Here is a 20,792-nt window from a genome sequence, read left to right as displayed (position 1 = left end):
GTGGTCATTCATCTTACAATACTTTGAAACAAACAATTGCTGTGACAAGCACAAAATGACCATATAAAGAGGTGCTGATTTAGAATATTTCAATCAAAAACAGGTAATTGATAAGTTTATTAAATGCACTCATGTTGTCAGGTCAACTAACAGTAAATTCTCTACCCTGAGTTGTCATTTGTGTGCCTAACACTAATACCTGTCAACATCTCAGATGTCAATAAATTCTTATAAAAATTATTTTATTTTTAAGGTTCAAGAATAAAATTTCTGTTTCTAAAATATAAAAACAATAAAATCTCATTATAAACAATTTACAAGTCTTAGTTAATTTTCATTGTCAATGCACAACCTAAGAGTAACCTATGCTCCTTTTTCATATATTTGCAATTTAACAAAATACAAAATTACATACAATCACAAAACATTTTGACTGTTTTAAAAAGTAAGAGGCAAGTGTTTAACTGTTTCATTATTCAAACATACTTAAAAATACAATTGTTTTTCAAGCACTTAATTTTCTCTATAAACTTGGGAAATATATATATATTTCAAACTTGAGGACATAAACATTTATTAGTCATATCACTGACACAGGTGTATGCAAATGAAACTAGTGAAATCAATGGAGTTTAGTTAAGCAGGAAACCCCTCCTCTATTTTCAATGATGCAAGTCCCATTTTTCAAATATGATGTCTTTGAAACTAAGTATATGAAAAATATCATATTTATACAGACATTACATCTTAATACATGTAGATATATTTCTTGCTATATTTGTTAAAACGTATCAAGAGGTAGAGAAGAAAATATAATACTTATTAAAAAAAAAGGTACAATTGTAATTTCACTAAATACTGTAAAAATACTTCTTTTACCATTGAATTAATTTTTCTTTTCTTTGGGATACTTCACACTCTCAATTTACTCCGGATATTGTCACAGCATGCTTAAAAAGCATTAAGGACGTATAATTACAATCCAAGAAATTGGCGTAATTTTCTACACATGGATTGACCAGAAATTGTGATTCCATGAATTATGAACAAGAGTGAAAAAGTACATTTTAATGGCACTTAGAAAAATAAAATGTACATCAGGTGATAACATGCGATGAGCAATACTGGTAGAATGGGAATGTATGGCTGATTTAATGAGGTACCGGCGGATATTATAGGCTGCCAGGATCTTATGTCCAGTCTGGTCACCTGTCCATTTGTAACAACAAAACTCTTCTCTGTACTGTTTACTCCATTGAACACCTTAAAAATTTTAAAAAAATCTAAGAAAAAGCACTCTTTAAGATTTCTCTTATTTCAAAAGTACTAGTAATAAGAACCGGGAAGGATACTTGGAAGGATACTGTCAACAAAAGAGATATGTGAACAAGCTTGCCAAAATGATATAAGATGCAAGCAAAAAAAAAAAAAACTGGTATGTAAAATTAAGTCTTACTATTTAGAAATAAATGATAATTTTTCAAACTTTGATTTTTTGCAGTGTTACCTGGAGAACATAAGCGCCTGGCACAAGGACTCTCCAGTATTCTCCATAGTTTGAGGAGCGGAAGGATACCAGTTCACGACCTTTGATCTTGAGAGTCGCTGCTGGGACTACTTTTCCCTCTTGATCATATATTATGCCTTTGACACCTTGAAACAGAAAATGTAACATGTATGTTATCGGTCATTAAAGTTCTCAACCTTTGTTATCTGCATAACTTAGATTAATTGTAGAAAACAGAAGCTCTTTGACACATCTACAGCAAGATACAACCAGTAAATTAATCTAAATCACCATTTAACAACCACTTACATGGACCAAATAGAGTTACAGGTAAGTAAAACCATTACAGTACATAATATTAAGATACATTCTTTATATGTAGTTTAATTGCAGGTAAGGTAACATTCTGCTCTCTGAATGAAAAACATACAAAGATTCAAGAATGAACCATTAAACATTGAGTGAGGGATTCAATTTCAGTACCTGAATGGACTCTCATGAGATAGTCCACCAGAGCCTGTTTGTTGGCACTCCAGAAATCTGGGAGCGTTGATGCTGCAGGGTATTTACAGCAGCTGATCTCCAGGGTGATCTCCATACACCCTGCCTGCATGTAGTTCCAGTCCTGCATGCCACCTAAAGGAACAGAAGAGAAAAACATGTATACAAAATTGCACAGGAGAATCATTAGGACCTCAGGTATGGTACAGGAAAAAAAAATAAAAAAGGTTTTATTAAAAAATCTTGTAAATAGCCCAGAGTGCATTGAAAATGGTTGAAGTCTGGGCAAAAAATACAACGTATGCTAAGCATTGAAAATGCTTCTAATTATTGCACAAGAGTAAGAAATTAGTTCAATTGGCAGTCAAGTGCTACAAAAAAATATTTGAGCATATTCACATTTTCTGTTTTGACTTTCACAATGAGGTCAAAAATTGATTTATAAATGTATATATGCACGTATATTGTCTTCCAGGTCTTGTAAAGAGTTGTGCAGTTCAGAAATTTTCCTCTGAAATGACTTAAAGAATTACCAGTTACTGGATACCACAGAGCACCATTAGTTATACCCTCTGGGAATCGGTCTCCACAATGGCTGCCAGAGGACATGTTACTGTGTTTGTAGGAATATGTCTTAGATAACGAAATAAATGTATCATCATCAGGGCAGGTCACATACTTAGGAATACCATTGGCTGAAAAAAAGTTAAAATTGAGTTACTTGGTATGTTTTAGTGTAAGATGCTCATAATTAATTGCCAATTTATTTGCAATTTCATACTTCAAGCATTGCATTTCAAATTCTGCATTTTCAACTTTTATTATTTCAGCCAATTGACTCTCATGATAGTCACAGATTACAGTCCTTCACTTCCTACCATTTGGGTAATTATCAAAGGGATAGTTGGCAACCAGTGTTCCTCCATGGAGGTTAGCCGAGAGGACAAATCGATACTGCTGAGTCCAATTCATTACAGCAGCAGTCTCTGGCTGGATTGGGGCAGGATTTACAGCAAAATAGTCTGGGAAATTCCGATTCAAGTCATAGCCATTCTTGTTACTTCTGGAATAAAGAAATAGAAAATTTGCTAGAATTTAGGAGAAGCATGGACACAAATAGACCTTTAATACAGACTGCAGATATGTATTGTGCGATACCCTAGTGATCTCCTTGGGAACATACAGTGAAATCACTAATTTTCATGGGGGTTTAATTTTCATTGTTTTCAAGGGATGAAGAGACCCACGAATTCATGTCCACCACGAAATGTAAAATTTCCTATACTCAATTATTAAAATGTCCTTTATCCATGAAATCAAATCCCCATGAACCAACATTTTTTTCTCAAACCTCAAAAATTTAACCCCACGAAAATATGTGATTTTACAGTACTTGGTAAATGCCCACGTCTTACAAGGACAATAAACATAGGTAATCAGAGATTACAGAGCTCACCTCAACGAATGTTGTCTTTAAGTAAGGCAAAGTCACACAATTAACCAACAAAAAAGTGTTCATTCCAAAAATGAAAATATTTAAGCAATTTTGATCTGATACTTTGAAATAGACCTACATAAAAAATTTAAACTAGTTCTTCTTAATGAAAATGTAATCAAAATCCAGCATCTGAAGCAATTTGAGAGTTTTCATCTCTTGATGCATCATTTGTGCAAGTTTGGTTTATACTATGTTATATTAGCCTTATAGTTTTTTGGAAATAGACCTGCAACCATAACTTTTACCTGGTCTATTATCTGAAAAATGTATGTCGAATTCAGCATCCAAAGCAAGTCCATTAGTGTGCATCCTAAGATGTATCGACCATGCAAGTTTGCTCATTATAGGGCTCATAGTTAATTGGAAATGAAACATATATCAAAAACTAACATTTTCACTCATCCACAAAAAGTAGGTCAGATTCAGCATCCGAAGCAAGCCTGGTAGTATGCATCCTTAGATGTATCATCCATGCAAGATTGGTCATTAAAGAACTCATAGTTACTTGGAAATGAAACCTGCACCAAAAACTTTAACCTGTTCACTCAACCAGAAAATGTAGGTCAAATTCAGCATCTGAAGCAAGCCCAGTAGTGTGCATACTTAGATGTATCATCCATGCAAGTTTGGTCAACTTAGGGCTTAAAGTTACTTGGAAATGAAACCTGCACCAAAAACTTTAACCTGTTCACTCAACTGGAAAATGTAGGTCAAATTCAGCATCATAAGCAAGCCCAGTAGTATTCATCCTTAGATGTATCATACATGCAAGTTTGGTCAACATAGGGCTTATAGTTACTTGGAAATGAAACCGGATTTCACCAAAAACTTTAACCTGTTCACTCAACCGGAAAATGTAGGTCAGATTCAGCATCCGAAGCAAGCCCGGTAGTATGCATTCTAAGATGTATCATCCATGCAAGTTTGGAATTTTTCCAAGTAAGGGGCAAAACTCTGTAAAAATGGCCTAAAAAACAACTTAGGGCTTATAGTTACTTGGAAATGAAACCTGCACCAAAAACTTTAACCTGTTCACTCAACCGGAAAATGTAGGTCAGATTCAGCATCCGAAGCAAGCCCGGTAGTATGCATTCTTAGATGTATCATCCATGCAAGTTTAGTCAACATAGGGCTTATAGTTACTTGGAAATGAAATCTAAACCAAAAACTGCACCAAAAATGTTAACCTGCTCCAAAAACATTAACCTGGTCATTCCTTTGCTGAAACTGCAGCATCTGAAACTTTGACTGGTACAATGAAACACACTAGAACCATCTTCCATGCATGTCTAATCAATATAGGACATAGAAGTACTTAAAAAGAAAACTGCTCCAAAAAACTTAACCTTAACCTGGGACGCCGACGCCGACGCCGACACCGACGCCGACGCCGAGGGTATTACATAAGCTCCCCCAACTTCGTTGAGGTGAGCTAAAAACAATTTTATTTTTGTACACAATATTTAAGCACACAACTTAAAGGAAGCATTTTTTAAACACTTGCCTCCCCACAATTCCATTACAGTCCCCGACAGTTGCTTGACTGAAGCCGTCTGGATTCATGGAGGGCATGATATGGACGACAGTGTTATTGAGGAAGCTCGTGATCGTGTCGTTGTTGCCGTATGACGTCAGATAGTAGTCCACTAGATGTAACAGTACCTCGCGACTTACAACCTGTAAGAACAATATTTTATTAATTTATGAAAAATTTGATTTTTTTTAACACAATATTCTTTGGAGTTGCCCATCAAAATTACTATCTTAACAGTGTGAGCTATTAAATTGCCAAAATGTTATGGAGAGGAAATTGAAAATATGAAAGGAAATTCAAAAGGCATTTGACATAAACTATAGTTTGTCAGAAATACAGCTAGCCATCAGGATCCATGACTATTCACAGAAAAAAGTTTAAGGAACTTTGGGGGTTGGTAAAATACATCCAAGACAGGAATAAAGATTCCAATGATTACCTCGTTCCCGTGCATGTTGCCTATGTATTTTACGTGTGGTCGCAGTGTCTCGTGTCTGTCTGGATTTCCTCCAATAGCTATCACCCAAAGATCCCTATCTGAAAATATAAAGAGCAATTTCAAAATATGAGGAGTTTCTCTTTAAAGTAAGTTTTCATTTAAAAAGAATTACAGCCTGGCATCAGCTAGATTATTCTGTACAACATTCTGTGATGAAATACTGTAGACGTACTTTTTTCCACGGGGTCATAATTCCGCGGAATCTCAGTTTCTGTTTAATCCGCGGGTAGAAAATTACGCGGATTTTCTAGATTGTTTCTATATATGCCTTACATTTATATTAAGTACGCTTGTACAAATTTCCGCGGAAAAATTGTGAGCGCGTACATAGCGTAAATTAATACCACGCGGAAAAAAGTACTTCTACAGTATGTATTTGAGAAGACTATAAGGTGCACCCAAAAGTTTAAGCACTTGGGACTGTGTCCAATGCATCTATATTACTTGTCTGTGACTTATAATAACTCACATTTACAAGTAATGGGAAAGCTACAAGACCGAAGCACTGAAAACTTGTGTGTGAGGATCCATCTGCAAGTTTTGTGACTCTCATTTACATCTGAAAATTTCTCACCATGAACTTTTTTTTTATTCTCAGACTTTATTAAAGTGTAATTGCAGATAGATTTTAAACTTATAAATTGTAAATAAAAGTTGTGCAAACAATAGATGGTTTAGCTGTGAGGACTGTTCTGATGAATATCTTAAGTAAATCTTTGGCCTCATTTCTTTTGTCTCTCCCCTGCTTTGGCCCCCAAACCTGAATCTACCGTAATGAATATTGATGCTTGCGAATAAATGTAAAGTCTTGTGGTTCTCAAAAATAGATTTTAAAATATTTTTAAGTAAAACCCTTATTTCCCTCTGTGGACAAATCTTGGTCCAAGGAATCTTTAATTACTACAGGTATCTAGATGTATAATAAAGTTTTCACATTCTATCATGTCTGGCTTATGGTGGTTCATAAAATGCATGTTGTCCTTGAACCCAGTCAATAAATGTAAAATGTTTCATTATAAATATTGCAAGCATATCATCAGAAACACATTTACACAATGACACAAGAGTAAAACAATATACATCCCTCTCCTTTGGAGCAGGGGAATATTTAGTTCAATAACCGTGCTTATAAAACTGTATTATTTTTATGCAACAACTGCATTGTTAATTCCCCTCTATCAAATATAGAGCATCTTATTGCATATTGATAACTTATGTGTAATAATATAAAATAAAAAAATTAGTAAGATCGAGAATAAAATGGGAAGAGGACCCATGAAGTCAAACAAAGTTTAAATATATATATTTACATGAATTAAATGATGAAAATAAACAGATTTCATAGTAACATGCAACTGTACCTCAAGTGTCATTATTTTTGGATCAACCCGGCCTCATAAAACAATAACAGTTTTCAAATTTGTGTGGCCTTGAATGTAAGAATTTTAAAAGGATTATGTCTTCAGTATACATATTTTTATTTGGCAATGGCGCAATGCTTAAGAAACTCATATATAACCCAAACCATCCTTAACCCTTTTTTCATGTTGAACAAATCTACGAAAGACAAGTTTATTCTGCTATTATAAAAACATTGGAACAATATGATTTATAATGTGGTATAAATAATTTTTTTTGATTCTTTATTCTTGGCAAATTCCCATTTTGTTCTTGATCTTACTAAATATTATATTTATACCCCCAGCTTGAAAAGTGGGAGGGTATATAGTAATCAGTATTTCCGTCTGTCCGTCTGTCTGTTACGCTTTGGGGTACCCATCTCTTATCCCCAACTCCTCTCATACCACTGAAGGAAATTTAATGAAACTTTCACAGAATCTTCATTACATATTGCCATTATGCACCTCCTATTTTACTTTTTGATCTGACATATATTTTGGATTTTCCAGAGCAAAACATGGACACTGCCATTATATTCATATGGGAGGCGGGGGGTATCATTTAGTGAGCTCATTGCTCACAGTACCTCTAGTTTATATTATTACACATAAGTTATCAATATGCAATAAGATACTCTATATTTGATAGAAGGGATCATTGCAGTTATTGCATAAAAATAATACATTTTAAGTGTTATTGAACTAATTATTCCCCTAATCCAAAGGAGAGGGATGTATATTGTTTTACCCTTGTGTCATTGTGTGTTTGTCTGTCTGTCTAGCTGTCTCACTGTCCATTACAAATTTTTGTCATAGATTTCTCAGCAACTGCTCTTCACAGATGCTTGAAATTTAGCAAACTGTGTCTTAAATTGGCATGCCGTGTGGTTGGATTTGTGCATGAATTTTTTTTTCTGCAATAGCTGTAACATTAATTCTAATACTAACAAAGAAAGATAACTGATATGTATGACATTGTTACATTGATCTGCATAGGAAACCTACCTATACAGATGGCTTAAAAGGGGATTTACTAGTATTTACTGATTGAGGAAGTGTTTTTCATATGAAAGAAAGGAGAACATAAAATCTTTTTCATATGATGGCATTTGCATGACTTTTGAAGTGTTTAAGTGTAAGATTCATGGCATCCTACTAGCATGGCTAATATAGTTTTTCCATTATACTGTAAACATATTACACTTGGCTGTGTATTCTTTTTAGCACTTTTGGCGGAGAGAACCCTCCTCTAATTCAAGTACAACGCTAAATGTCTTGTACATATAGACATAAAAAAAGAACATTGAGAAATGCGCTAAATCAAATCTTCGCTAACCTTTTCAAAAATCAATTTCCAACAAATATCTTACACACTAAATATAATAGCAACTTGATTGGTACTGGACTGGCAAGCCAGCAGGTCCTGGGTTCAAATCCATTTTGGTACACAAAATTAGGACTAAGATATCTGGCAATTAATAAAATAAAGGATATCTTATTTTTTTTGGAAGGGATCAATGTGGTAGTACAAGATAAATGGCATCTTACTAATGGGTTGGTGGATTATCCCAATAGAATGATTGTAATAAAGCACTGGGCATTCTCAAATCCAATTCAGAGACACAAACCTTTTTTTTTGTTATACATATTTATCAGCATATGTGCTTTTAGTAGATAGGCAGGTAGATTTTTGAATAAGATATATGCACTCAATGAACAGAAGAAAAAAAAACCTGATTCCAACATTACATTTAATAATATATACTTACTCTCTACCGATTTTCCGATGCTGTAGAGCTTGGTCAGGTTTGGGTAGATACTGGACATGTTCTGGAGGAACTGTTCAAGTCTACTGTTGTCATGGTAATTAAAATCCAAACAGAGGACACTGGCCCACAGCAACACACTCAAGAAAACTATCTTCATTTTTATCCTGAACTATAAAACAGTTACCCAGATTAAACTTATATTTTCTGAATTCGTTCCACTGTGAAGAAAAATATTACATTGATTACAGCAAAAGTATGATCAATATTTAATGTGATAAGGTATAGTTAACGATATCCTATTTCAAACTTTGTTTTTATTTCACTGCAAGTGTTTGCTTAACCCAAGACAGGTGCAAATAAGCAAAATTATTATTGAACCAAGTTACCAGTATATTTCATATCCATTGACTTTTAGTCAAAATATCTATGAAATTATTTCAATAGTCATTTGCATGTACATTGAAATTTGAAACCAAGGAATTATCAAACAAAAGTTCAGTGGGTAAACCATGAATATATATTGCATAGTTTTCTTAACAAAATGCATGTATATACATATTAATTAAGTTACTATTATTGTATCACCTGCAGAGCATGGTGACACACAGACATCACTTTTCTCAGTGTCTGTCTGTCTGTCTGTATGGATCAAAATGCTCAAAAAATTATGCAAAAAAGATTGCTGAGTAAATGTTACACAGTATTTATCTAAAAAGGAAAGCACTAGTATTCAAAATCTGATGTGAATATTAATTATTAATTCAAAAATTTTGGTATTGCTTTCCTTTAATTTTATACTAAGGAATTTGAAGTTTGAAATTTTATAAAAGTTTGTGAAAACTATCACAAATTGCTGAACAAAAATAGTAAGCAATGTAAGTAAATGAATTATGTAAGCAATCAAACATTGAAAAATAAAAATAGATGAATATTTTTTATATTAAATGATTTTTGCAAAATAAAATCAAAAAGTGCCTCAAATAAAATTTACCTAGTATCTAAATTTTTTTTATATCTATTTTATGAAAAACTTGCATATAAGGTGATGAAGACAGCTCCTTACCTGTTACAGAGTTTTAAATTAATAAAGATGTCAGGGAGTATCCAGCTCTTACATGGGAGGTCTCCTTCACATTCCTAAAATCAGACATCTATATGGCTTACATCCTCAATCTCTGGGTAACAGTATATGAAGACACGATAAATAATGGTCAGGTAAACAGACCTGGAATGTGAATTATATCCTCTAAACTTAGACCACTGTCTGCAAGTACCATGCACATAAAAGTACAGGGTTAAATATGTTATCTGAGATTATTCTGTTTGGAGGTTTAAGGAATTTCTTTAATTTTCCATTCGAAATATTCTGTACATTTTTATATTCAAAGCTAGCTTAAATGACTTTGCACATGACATCACAATAGCAAAACATTTTTTTTGCGCTTTATTTTTAAGATTTTAAAGCCAGATATAGCCGTGCAAACATATGACCTCATAATGGCAAAACATACTTGTTTTGCCTTTTTTTAAGATTAGAGGACTGATATAGCCAAGTAAAACACAAAACTGTCAACAAGAGGCAATTGACAACCGCAATTAGTCGATAGAACCATCATACACTTTTTAGCCATATGGTTCATCAAACCCTTTTAGCATTCATCTCATTTGACAATTATGTCAATGCATGATTTACTGCACAATGTAGGACTGTCACTATATATATTTTAAGTGATTTTTGATAGTGTAAGGCCATAAAAAATTAGAGGAAAGAAGGGCCATATATAACTTTTTTTTCTCCAAATAAAGAGCTAGGTTCATTATATCCATAAAATGTCCCTGACCATACACCAATTAACTGACCATATCCAAATGATCAATATAAAGTAGAGAATTGGTGTTTTCATTTCCAGTAAAAAAAAGTTTTCTCTGAGAGATCAGGTTTTGGAAGACAGGCATTGTAAAATTACTATTTTAATTTATAGAAACTTGAAGAAAAATGGGTGTATTTGAGCACCAGCCCTCAGCAAATAATTCATATCTGTTATTGATTTCAGTGAAAAGTATTGTCAAGTTCTTTTCTTTTATTTACTGAAAATTCTTTATTATCAATTATTTTTTTTTTAATTAACTGCAAATTTTAATTCATGCATTCATTTGTGTTTCTCTCCAAGGCCTGTTTTTTTCCCCACTTGATCATTATAGGTACAAACCAGTAGACCAACAGTCAATCTGGTCCAAGTCCTTTGGTTTTTAATTTGGTTGGATAGTTGGATACATAATCAATTACACTTGGATTAAAATTAATCAAAACTCACTCTTCATGCTTGTTAATCCTCCATATTAGTCTCATGATAACTCTAAGATATCCTATTTCTTTATTTTCTTACTAAACACTAGTTTTAAAGTTATCAGTGACTTCTACACAACATAAATGCTGTTTTCTGCTACTTATAATGGGTTAATGACTTTTCTATATGGCACCTATAAAGAAAAGAGGTATAATAGGTTTGTTTTAAATGTAAAATCTCCATTCCATTTTAAAAGCTACTTTTTTCGAGTGTTGAGGATCCATTGCTTTTGTAATACTTTGAGAGGTATACATGTGTTACGATCGCCTAGTTGTCAAATTTACCAGTTAAAATTTGTTTTAAGATATTGTATCTAGTTTTAATTTTTAAATCATTTAGTTCATAACTTTCAAATCACATAACAATATGCAAGTCCGTAGGTTATAACAACAATAAGCTATTTCAAAGCATGAAAATTTGATATTTTGAAAAATGTCGCTTTGCCGGTAAACAAACAGGTGGGACAGTTATTTATATATTGTAGATATATCGCATTCATCTATATATACTGTTTATCATAGCACATACATAATTGTAAAGATGCACTTTTTCAATGTTTTGAGAATTGCTGAATTAATGTAAAGCGCGTCCTTTTTTTAAAGAAAAAAATCGGAAATTAAGAATAGTCATTGGCATGTACATTGACTTTTCAAACCAAAGAGAGATTTCAAATAAAGGTACGGTACACGTGCATATATATTCATTGCAAACTGCAATTTATGACACATTAATTATTTTCCTTATATATTTCACACAGAATCCACTAACTTTTTAGAAAATGTTTGTACAATCAAAAAATGCTTTGTACTTTTTATAAAGGACCACGACGCTTAAAATTTCGATTTTCAAGTACCCATATAATTAAAATTTTGTATATTTGTAAATATACACAGTTTGAAGTTGAAATTGTAAAAGTTTGTAAAATGCATCACTTGCTTAACATTATTAACTTTCTATAAATTTAAATAATTTTTAAAAGCCAATAAACATAATAAATCAATTTTTTTTATGCAATGATTTTTGTAAAATCAAATAAAATTTACCTGGTATCTAATTTTTTTTAATATATATTGAAATGAAAAACTTTTGCGCATATAAGATATGAGAGTTAACAATCCTTACCTGAAACAGAGTTTTAAATTAATGTCTGTCTGTCTGTCTGTATAAGCACATCTAAAATCAGAGCTTGGAGACTCCTCTTTGATTTGGAAAAATTTTGTATTATAAAATTTCTAAAAGAATGTCACAGGTAAACTTGTTTGGAAATAAAATTTTATTGTTGGTTAAAAATTTATTTAGCATTAATGTCACATAAAAGTACAGGGTAAATAAGAAGAGACTTTATATGATTTTAAAAAATCTGTTCTATAAATGTTGTATTAAATATTCAGTTCACTTTTAATATTCAAATAACAGTAGTGTTCAAACAAAAGATTATGAGGTATTGGCACAAGTTTTTAAGCATTTTTTCTATTGAAACAATGCTTTTATTGAGAAGTAACAAATATTTTAATTACACAGGAAAAAGGGGTTTTCATTTTACCAAATAAATAGATATGATTTTTCAGCATTGACAAAATTGTCGTTGGAAATGCATGTAAACCTATAAAACCCTCCTCTATTAATTTACAATTATGCTCTGAAACTGACCAAGTAGATTCAACAAATATTATTTTTGATGTTGCACAAAGTTAATTACAACAATCAAAACATTTTTTTCTATAAATCTCTCTCTCCATAAAAAAAAAACGCATTTTTGATGGAATGTATAGATTTTATCAATCTAGTTTTATCCTATCTGTAAAGAAGAACATACCACTACAGCTGTTTCTCCCTAGGTGGATGATCATACTGCCTATTTCAACCTGCAAAGTTTAATTAGATTAAATACACGGATTGGCATCAGCGTGAATGAAATTACATTCCTGGGCCATATGTTTCCAATAATTCTAATGTTGATTTTTCCTTGTTTTCTGACTCCATGCAGTCTCCTGTTAGAGACAGATATCAATATAGTATCTGGTACACTTGACCTTAAAACAAAAGCACATACTTAGTACTGAATGATTGTTACAGCTTTTCAGTATAATTTATCAATTAATGAAATGCATGCCCCCTGCTGATATTCAGGTTTAGAAAAAAAAGTGTGGAAATCACAATTATAGGTGGAAAAGACATAAAAATAAAATGTGTTATTGGAGCTTTCATGGGTTAATGACTATACCATAATAAAAGATACAAGTAAATGTTGCAAAAAAAAGATCTCCATCATTGACATGCCCAGCTTTAAAAACTTTGAGAGGTATATGCTTGATTCAAATTGGCCAAAAACAAATTTTAGAAAAAGAAAAGTTAAAAAAAAGGTGGAAAAATGTTACAATTATGTTGGATAACTATTAAAAAGAAATTAAATATGTCATTGGTCAATATTTCTTTAAAAGTTGTTTAGATAAAACATATATATTTCAAGAAAAAATGTGTATATTGCTTTCACTTTTGGAAAAAGAAACTCATTTAAGTCGCTGACACATTAGTGAGCTAAATAAAAACTTTGGGCTGTAAAAAAATTTCTCTAGGTCTGAGATCAGGAAAAGACTATTTTTATTTTTGGCCTTAGAATATACTAAAATCACTTACAGGTAATACTATTATAATTAAATCATAAATTTATACCTGTCTCTTATGAAAACAATTAAACTCTGTCTTTTGATTTAAAAAAATTTTTTTTTAATTGAGTTCTAAGAAAATTTCACTTCACAAAATCTGAAATGTTCATATTCATAAATGATTGTTTTGATGCAAACAGCTCACTATTCCTAAGAAATAATATGTGTTCTCTTTAGATTTGAGATTGCACAAAAAGGTTTTCATTGAAACAATGCTTTTATTGAGATTAACATATTTTAATTACACAGACAAAGGCATTTTACCAAATAAATAGATATGATTTTTCACATTAAAAAATTCATTAAGAAACAATCTCCTCTATTAATTTACTAGCTCTGAAACTGACTAAGTAGATTCAACAAAATACCTGTTGCACAAAAATTACAATCAAAAGATTTTTTTCTATAAATTTCTCTCTCTCAAAAAAAAAAAAACATTTTTCAAAAATTGATGGAATGTATAGATTTTATCAATAGTTTCTATCAATCTGTAGTCAAACCTAAAAAATACACGGTAAAGGGCCATATGTTTCCAATAATTCTAATGAAACTCCATGTTATTTAATATCAATATAGATTTTTATAAAACAAAAGCACATACTTAGTACTGCTTTTCAGTCATTCATTATGTGGAAATCAAGCATAAAAATAAAATGTGTTATTGGAGCTTTAAAATTTGATAAGCAACAAAATTATTGTTGAAAAAAAGATCTTTTCAGACGTTAAGCAGTAAAAATCAGTGTTATTTGAAATTGAACAAAACACAAATTTTAGTGATGTCAAATTTTCAAAAGAAAGGTAAAGGAAAAATGTTATTTAATACAATTGAATACCTGCCATCAATATGTAAATAAGCATAAAAAGATTGAATTTAAATAGCAGAAAAACTCATTTAAGTCTATGACACAAGTGGGCTAAAATAACTTTGTTTGTAAAAGAAATTTCTCTAACCAGAGATCAGCAAACTAGATAATATCACTTACAGGTAATACTATTATAATTAAACCATAACTGTTTACCTGTACTCTTATGAAAACAATTAAACTCTGTCTTTTGATTTAAAAAATGATTGAGAAGAAAATTTCACTTCACAAAATTTGAAATGTTCCATGTTCAGCACTGTGTGATGACAGCTCCATTTTCTGAACCTATACTAGCTGTTCTCATTAATTTAGATCTGCACATAATTAGCAGGCACAGAATGTCAGACATTAGATATTTATTACTACATGACAGGCATTATGTTAGGAGGACATTAAATATTCATTAAGAAGACAACTTATTGATCATACTACACACCGTTTCCATCTTTAAATGCAGCAAAGCTTTTTAACTAAGTCAGCTAGGAAAAAATTCCCCTAGCTGTCATCCTAATCAATAATAAAACTAGGGCTATAACACATGGTGGAAAAAGTGAAAATTTTAATTAAACGTTTTCTATATCTGGAAGTCATTATTAAAACCGAACTGTCGTAAGAGGGGATCAAATTATATTTACCTCACATGGAATACGATGAGGACATTCTCTCCACCTTCAAGCAGCTTTCCTGTTAGCAACTGTTCCAGGGGTGAATGATTTTACAGACAGCTGAAGGCATTGTAGCACTGTCAAGGTTCTAGGTCACTGTATTCCCAGGCAGCCACTTTGTAGAATTAGCTGATACACCTGTGACGAGATGTAAAACATAAATAAAAATATATGCCTGTAAGGCAAATAACCATTACTATGTTTACCATATGTTAATTACAAGGGATGAAATGTACATATCATATTTACATTGTAAATAATGTTGTGCCAGCTAAAGCAAAGCAGTAAATAGCTATAATCATTGTATTCATGCACAATGGCAAAGAAGAAAATTAATGTCAAATCAAAATACATGTATCCCCCACTCCAATTTTATCTCACATTTATAGATATTTGTTAAAGATTAGACTTCCTTTCCATATTGCAAAGGAAACATATGATTGACTGTTAAATAAAAAATATTTTTTTAATTATCTTACCAGTACGTAAATACTGTAGTTGTACTGGTATATATAAATTGGTCTATTCAAAATTTTGCATAATCACAAGGTATTTCAGGGTTGTTAGTGTATTCATTAATTAGCCCTATAATACACACTTCTGCAACTTATTTTTCATATCTATATGATTTTCTATCAGTACATGTATAATTTAGTTTAATCAAATATCAAATATTAAATATCATATACTTAGTATTAAATACACCAATTCTGCACGATGTGATACGGGTGACGTCACAATACCCCATATCACGGACCGGTCCGAAAATCCATATTATGTATCAGAAGGGCAGGCCGAAAACCCATATCAAACCGGAAGTAACGTTTGTATAAAGTTAAAAAGTTACTTTACTTTCTTTTTTTTTTAAATTTTCATGTAAACTACTTCTTTAATGACATTTGTGGTCTTAACTTTTTTTCAGTTACCTAAAATTGGCTCTATTAGATTTTAAAGAAAAATGTCATAAACAACAGGAAACATTCTTCAATGACCATATGTGAATTTGCATATTGAGTACATGTATTTTAAATATATATGATAAATAAAATGCTACATACTAAAATCAATTTCATATGTCACATCAGCCCTCGGGTCCCATATCAGCCCTCGGCCCTCGAGCTGATATGACATATGATATGGATTTTAGTATGTAAAATTCTCTATGTATCAATGTCCTCACCAATGATGCTAAAATATGAGGCCCACTTTCATACACCATACAGTATCCTTTTGAAAATGCAGCAATGTATAGAAATAGAAAAAAGAATTTCTCTTTGCTGAATGAATTAGTAATGGAAGCCTATAATCCTCAGATAATTAAAAATAGAAATATATTTATTTCCATGAAAATTAACACATATGATATATTTTTTCTTCTGTGATATGTTAACTGTTCCTTAAAAGATTTAATGAATATGTAAAATATCCCTGTTTATATTAATTGCTTACTTACCTTATATTTTTCTCTAAGTGAATGATACCAGTCAAGAATATAATGCCAATGTTCTACACAATTAGAATCAATTCATTTTTTTTAAATTTATATAATTTATAAGCAGCAACCATCTGAATTCCGGAGTGTTACAAAGATCTGATTTTTAACTCTCTCTCTCTTTTTAAATAAAATAACCCAAGTCAAAAGAATTTATACAGATAATTTATAATATTATTGTAAGTTTTATCACTGTAATTTTTCCTTACCCCTGGCCAACTAGCTGTCATCTGAAAAAAAAAACTTGTCTCTTTTATGATTTTTTTTTTCTGATGTTGATCAGCATTCACTAGTGTATCTTGATCAAATTCCTTTTTATTTTCCATTTTTTAATATTTCTAATTATTTTCAAGACTGTGGTCTTTTTAATAATGCTTTCAAAAATAAAATGACAATTAATTAAAATAGAAATCAATACTGTATGTTTACTGCTCTCTCTTCTTTAGTGACTCTGTATAAAGGGAGAAAACTCTGATAGTCTTAAAAAGAAATTGACAATTTACATAGGCTATGATAAAGGGACCTATTCATGGTAAAATAATGAAAAAAAATTCATTTAAATAGCCACCTGAGTCCTGACCATTAAATTCTCTAAAAGATATAATGGTGCACTTGGTAATAAAACAAACAAGAGGCCCATGAGTCACATAGCTCACATGAGCACTGTGGCTGATCGTCAGAACCGACGGGTATTCTCTCCGTTACACTGCATTTGTAACGGAGAGAAAACCTGTGGGTTCTGACGATGACTGTGGCTATGAAAAAACAAACATCAGTTCAGTTTTCAAAAGCTTAAATGCATAAATGGTCCAACCCCTAAATAGTTGTGTGTGTGGAAGGGTGGGGTGGGGTGGGGGGTTAACTTTAAACAAAGTTAAATCCCCCCACCAGCAATTTTAGCATATTTTGTACGAATTGCTTATTTTCAAGCAGTTTTTCTTTTTCTTCCAAAAATTCTAAATCTACATTACCTGAAGATGCTACCGGGTAGTTTCCATATAAATTTTACCAACCATGGCTTTGCATGCATGCTGTTCTTGAGAAGAAATTTTTTAAAGATTTTTCCTATAATATATTATTATGCAAAACTTTGATTTTTCACTATAAATCAGGCCCCACTCTACCCACAGGGATCATGATTTGAACAAATCTGAATGTACTTTCTTCCACTTTGAGTTTCATCTTTCCAGGCCTAGTGGTTCTTGAGAAGATTTTTAAAATATGACAAAATGCTTGTTATAATTCATAATCATCCATGCTTGGAAGAGGATGTGGGCCTTCATTTGAACAAACTCGAATACTCAAGGGTTAACTTTGTAGCAAGTTTGGTTGAAATTGGCACAGTGGTTCTTGAGAAGAAGTTGAAATGAGATTTTTTTCAAGAAATATGGACAAAATGTGATCAGAAAAGCTCATTTGAGCCTTAGGCTCAGGTAAGCTAAACATTACATGTATCCACAAATCTGGTACCGTTAACTCTTAATGACAATTTCAAAATACCAGTTGTTCACAATAAAATAATGTATGTAACAAGAATAAATGCATTGGTAGGGCTTATCATTAAGGAAATTATCCTTTTTTCTATTAAAAAATTTTGAGGAGCTCTTATACCTCCAGTCAGTTTCATAAAAAAAAAAAAAAAATGAAAGTAAGGCCATCTTTATAAAATTGTTTGGTTGCCCTCTCATGACCAACTGCCCAACTCAATTTTTTTTTTAAACCTTCAGGAAACAATTTCCTTTTATCAATTTTTCACATGTTAATAACTATATATACTTAAAAGATTTTTATATCATAATCTGTTACTCCTTTTTTAGTTTAACAATTAAAATTAACATTTTTCTTTGTAAATTAGTAAAATAACTTCATTTTCAATCACACAATTAAAAAGCAAATTTCAAAAAGAAAATTTCAAGTAATATGAAATATTTCAGATTTTTTTTTCTTTTTCCTTTTCTTATGGCAGAAAATGGTCAAAATATTTTTGTCTCTCGCTAGATTTTGACAGAATTAACTATAAAAAGCAACATGTTCATTCAGTTCTATTTTTTGGGATAATTAATATAAAAATAGAAATCTAGCTTAATTTAACTCCTTTTATGTACATCTCATTTACAATGACCACAATTAAACTTTCTATTTATGTATAGTTAAATTAAATAATTAAGTTTATGAAACAGCAGGTGAAGTCTTTGTTGATAGGGATCTATAAATTTTTCTGGTCTTAAAAAAAATAGTTTATTATGGAATGCCATATATTATATACGACAGCCAACTGCTTACTGCCAAATGCTGACTGATTACTGCCAACTGTCAGCTGCTTACTGCCAACTGCCACACATATTTGAATAAATTTCATATTTGTATTGACATTTATATGAATTTTCAAGAAGAAGAAGAAGAAGAAAACAGGCGCGGATCCAGGACATTTTCTCCAAGAGGTCACCCTGGTAAAATTAACTGACTAAATGATTGTGTTTTAATTTATGTAATATTCAATATATGCCATTGATAAAGTACATTGTTTATTTTTATTTTTATTTTCTTATTTGAAATAGGTAATAAAATGACTATTTTCTGCTTTTAATCCTATACAAATAAAATATGTTTTACATGCATGGATCTAGAAAGAGAGAGAGGTCCGGACCACCCTCTTAAATTTGTAGTTATTTAATGCACAAACTAAACCAACTAAAAGTTATTCAATGTATAAAATAAATCAACTAAAAGGGACCTAAGAATCACCCCCACCCCCGAAAACACGGATTCGTGTTAAGTTGGTATAAAAAATTTCATAGACATGAAGGTATGACGCATGAGAACCCCCTCTCCCCGGCCGAAATAAATTTTCACATTAAGTAAAGGACTTTACGTTTTTTTTTTCTTGTCAAGAAATTTCTGGGTTAGATTTTTTTAACATGAGTGACCCTCTTCAAAAAAATGTTCTAGATCCGCGCCTTGTTTATTTTTATTGTTTTTGTTTTGTTTTTGTTTTTTTGAAAATTCACATAAATATCAATATAAAATAAAATTTATTCAAATATGTGTGGCAGTTAGCAGTAAGCAGCTGACAGTTGGCAGTAAGCAGTCAGCAGTTGGCAGTAAGCAGTTGGCTGTCGTACATGGCATTCCATAGTTTATGTGTAAATAGTATAGATTTAAAAATCATTTTTTTTTTTTAAATAAAACCTCTTTGTAGAAAATACAGGAATTCTGAAATTGATTCATGTTTTTCAACCTTTTAATCTTTTAAATTAATATATAAGATATTATCATTATATCATCTAGTTTCTAAAATCCTACTTAAGGTACCGTATGGTTTTATGCAGCATATTTTTATAATATCCAACATGGGTATTGCAAGAAAAGTTTAAAATAGACAATTTTAACTAAGAATTTAATAATAATTTTAATAATAATAATTTAAATTTATATAAAGGACATCAAGATGGAAATAAGAGTAATTAATTGATCATTTTTCTCAATCAGAAGTTATCTAAATCATAATTCATTTCTTAATCAGAAACCCTGTCGAAAAGGTCATTGAATTAACATTTTCAATAGAGATTTCCGTTCAATATACATAACACTGTACATAGTGAGTTCACTTTCATAACTAAAGCAGTTTTGCCCATGTGATCATGCAAACTCAGCAGAACAGTTTGACCTTAGCAGGCCAGAAATTTTCCGAAAAAAATATGCATCTGTAGTTTACGTTCATATTTTTTAATGTCTCTTATCTTTAACCAGTGCTCTTTCAAAACGAAAAACAAGGTATATGTACCAGATACCCTTCTTTGTCTGTAATTTCTTTATTCGTCAAGTCTATTGTTGCTAAAGCTTCCGATTTGGAAAGGTTAAGGGGCGTGGCCAAAATATATATTTATAGAAACGCCACGTGCCTTTGAATGTGAAATAATGATTTTATTTTATCCAAACGGAACGATTGGTAAGTGTCATTTTAGATTATATGACAAGAAAACATTAATTTTTAATAGATGAAACACTTACATTAAAAGCTTTCACTTCATTTCTTTGAAAACACGAATT

General features: G+C 31.3%; 2 protein-coding genes and 2 long non-coding RNA genes across 6 annotated transcripts in view; 2 read left to right on the top strand and 2 right to left on the bottom strand.

The window, feature by feature from the left end:
• Nucleotides 1-359: 359 nt before the first annotated feature.
• Nucleotides 360-11,048, bottom strand: LOC134253213 (carboxypeptidase D-like). 3 transcript variants are annotated; one of them, XM_062735726.1, is made up of 10 exons: nt 11,024-11,048; nt 9,772-9,845; nt 8,709-8,872; nt 5,480-5,577; nt 5,011-5,183; nt 2,887-3,071; nt 2,542-2,703; nt 1,991-2,143; nt 1,508-1,653; nt 361-1,263 (listed from the first exon to the last, which is right to left on the bottom strand). In XM_062735726.1, the coding sequence occupies exons 3-10, from the start codon at nt 8,863-8,865 to the stop codon at nt 1,078-1,080; spliced, it is 1,260 nt and encodes a 419-aa protein (XP_062591710.1). In that variant the 5' UTR covers nt 8,866-8,872; nt 9,772-9,845; nt 11,024-11,048; the 3' UTR covers nt 361-1,077. The 3 variants fall into 3 exon arrangements, with proteins under 3 accessions (XP_062591709.1, XP_062591710.1, XP_062591708.1); XM_062735725.1 differs by lacking the exon at nt 11,024-11,048 and having other exon boundaries at nt 360-1,263; nt 8,709-8,877; nt 9,772-10,113; XM_062735724.1 differs by lacking the exon at nt 11,024-11,048 and having other exon boundaries at nt 9,772-10,113.
• On the top strand, nt 2,083-2,964 carry LOC134253218 (uncharacterized). The gene is made up of 3 exons (XR_009989086.1): nt 2,083-2,206; nt 2,484-2,732; nt 2,839-2,964. It is a non-coding gene; the product is annotated as an uncharacterized LOC134253218 (long non-coding RNA).
• Nucleotides 11,049-11,405: 357 nt separating the features above from the next.
• Nucleotides 11,406-20,792, top strand: part of LOC134253227 (uncharacterized) — a 32,572-nt gene continuing 23,185 nt past the window's right edge. Inside the window, exon 1 of the mRNA XM_062735743.1 lies at nt 11,406-11,428. The gene's annotated coding sequence lies outside the window, so the exon portion shown is untranslated. The remainder of the gene's footprint in view (nt 11,429-20,792) is intronic.
• Nucleotides 12,866-20,604, bottom strand: LOC134253271 (uncharacterized). The gene is made up of 3 exons (XR_009989097.1): nt 20,527-20,604; nt 15,221-15,388; nt 12,866-12,921 (listed from the first exon to the last, which is right to left on the bottom strand). It is a non-coding gene; the product is annotated as an uncharacterized LOC134253271 (long non-coding RNA).

This window comes from Saccostrea cucullata, unplaced genomic scaffold, assembly GCF_032062105.1.
Source record: "Saccostrea cucullata isolate Sc308-1 unplaced genomic scaffold, CSIRO_AGI_Scuc_v1 ctg28, whole genome shotgun sequence".
In the NCBI taxonomy this organism is placed as follows: domain Eukaryota; kingdom Metazoa; phylum Mollusca; class Bivalvia; order Ostreida; family Ostreidae; genus Saccostrea; species Saccostrea cuccullata.
This window is presented reverse-complemented; position numbering and strand designations above follow the sequence as displayed.

Bases quoted from the DNA above. Each gene is read 5' to 3' on its own strand.
- LOC134253213 (XM_062735726.1), bottom strand. From the start codon at position 8,865: ATGAAGATAGTTTTCTTGAGTGTGTTGCTGTGGGCCAGTGTCCTCTGT. The intron at 3,072-5,010 runs GCAAGTGTTTAA...TCTTTATTCCAG, and splicing joins TGTAATGGAATTGTGGGGAG to AAGTAACAAGAATGGCTATG. The intron at 2,144-2,541 runs GTAATTCTTTAA...CTGTTCCTTTAG, and splicing joins TCTGTGGTATCCAGTAACTG to GTGGCATGCAGGACTGGAAC.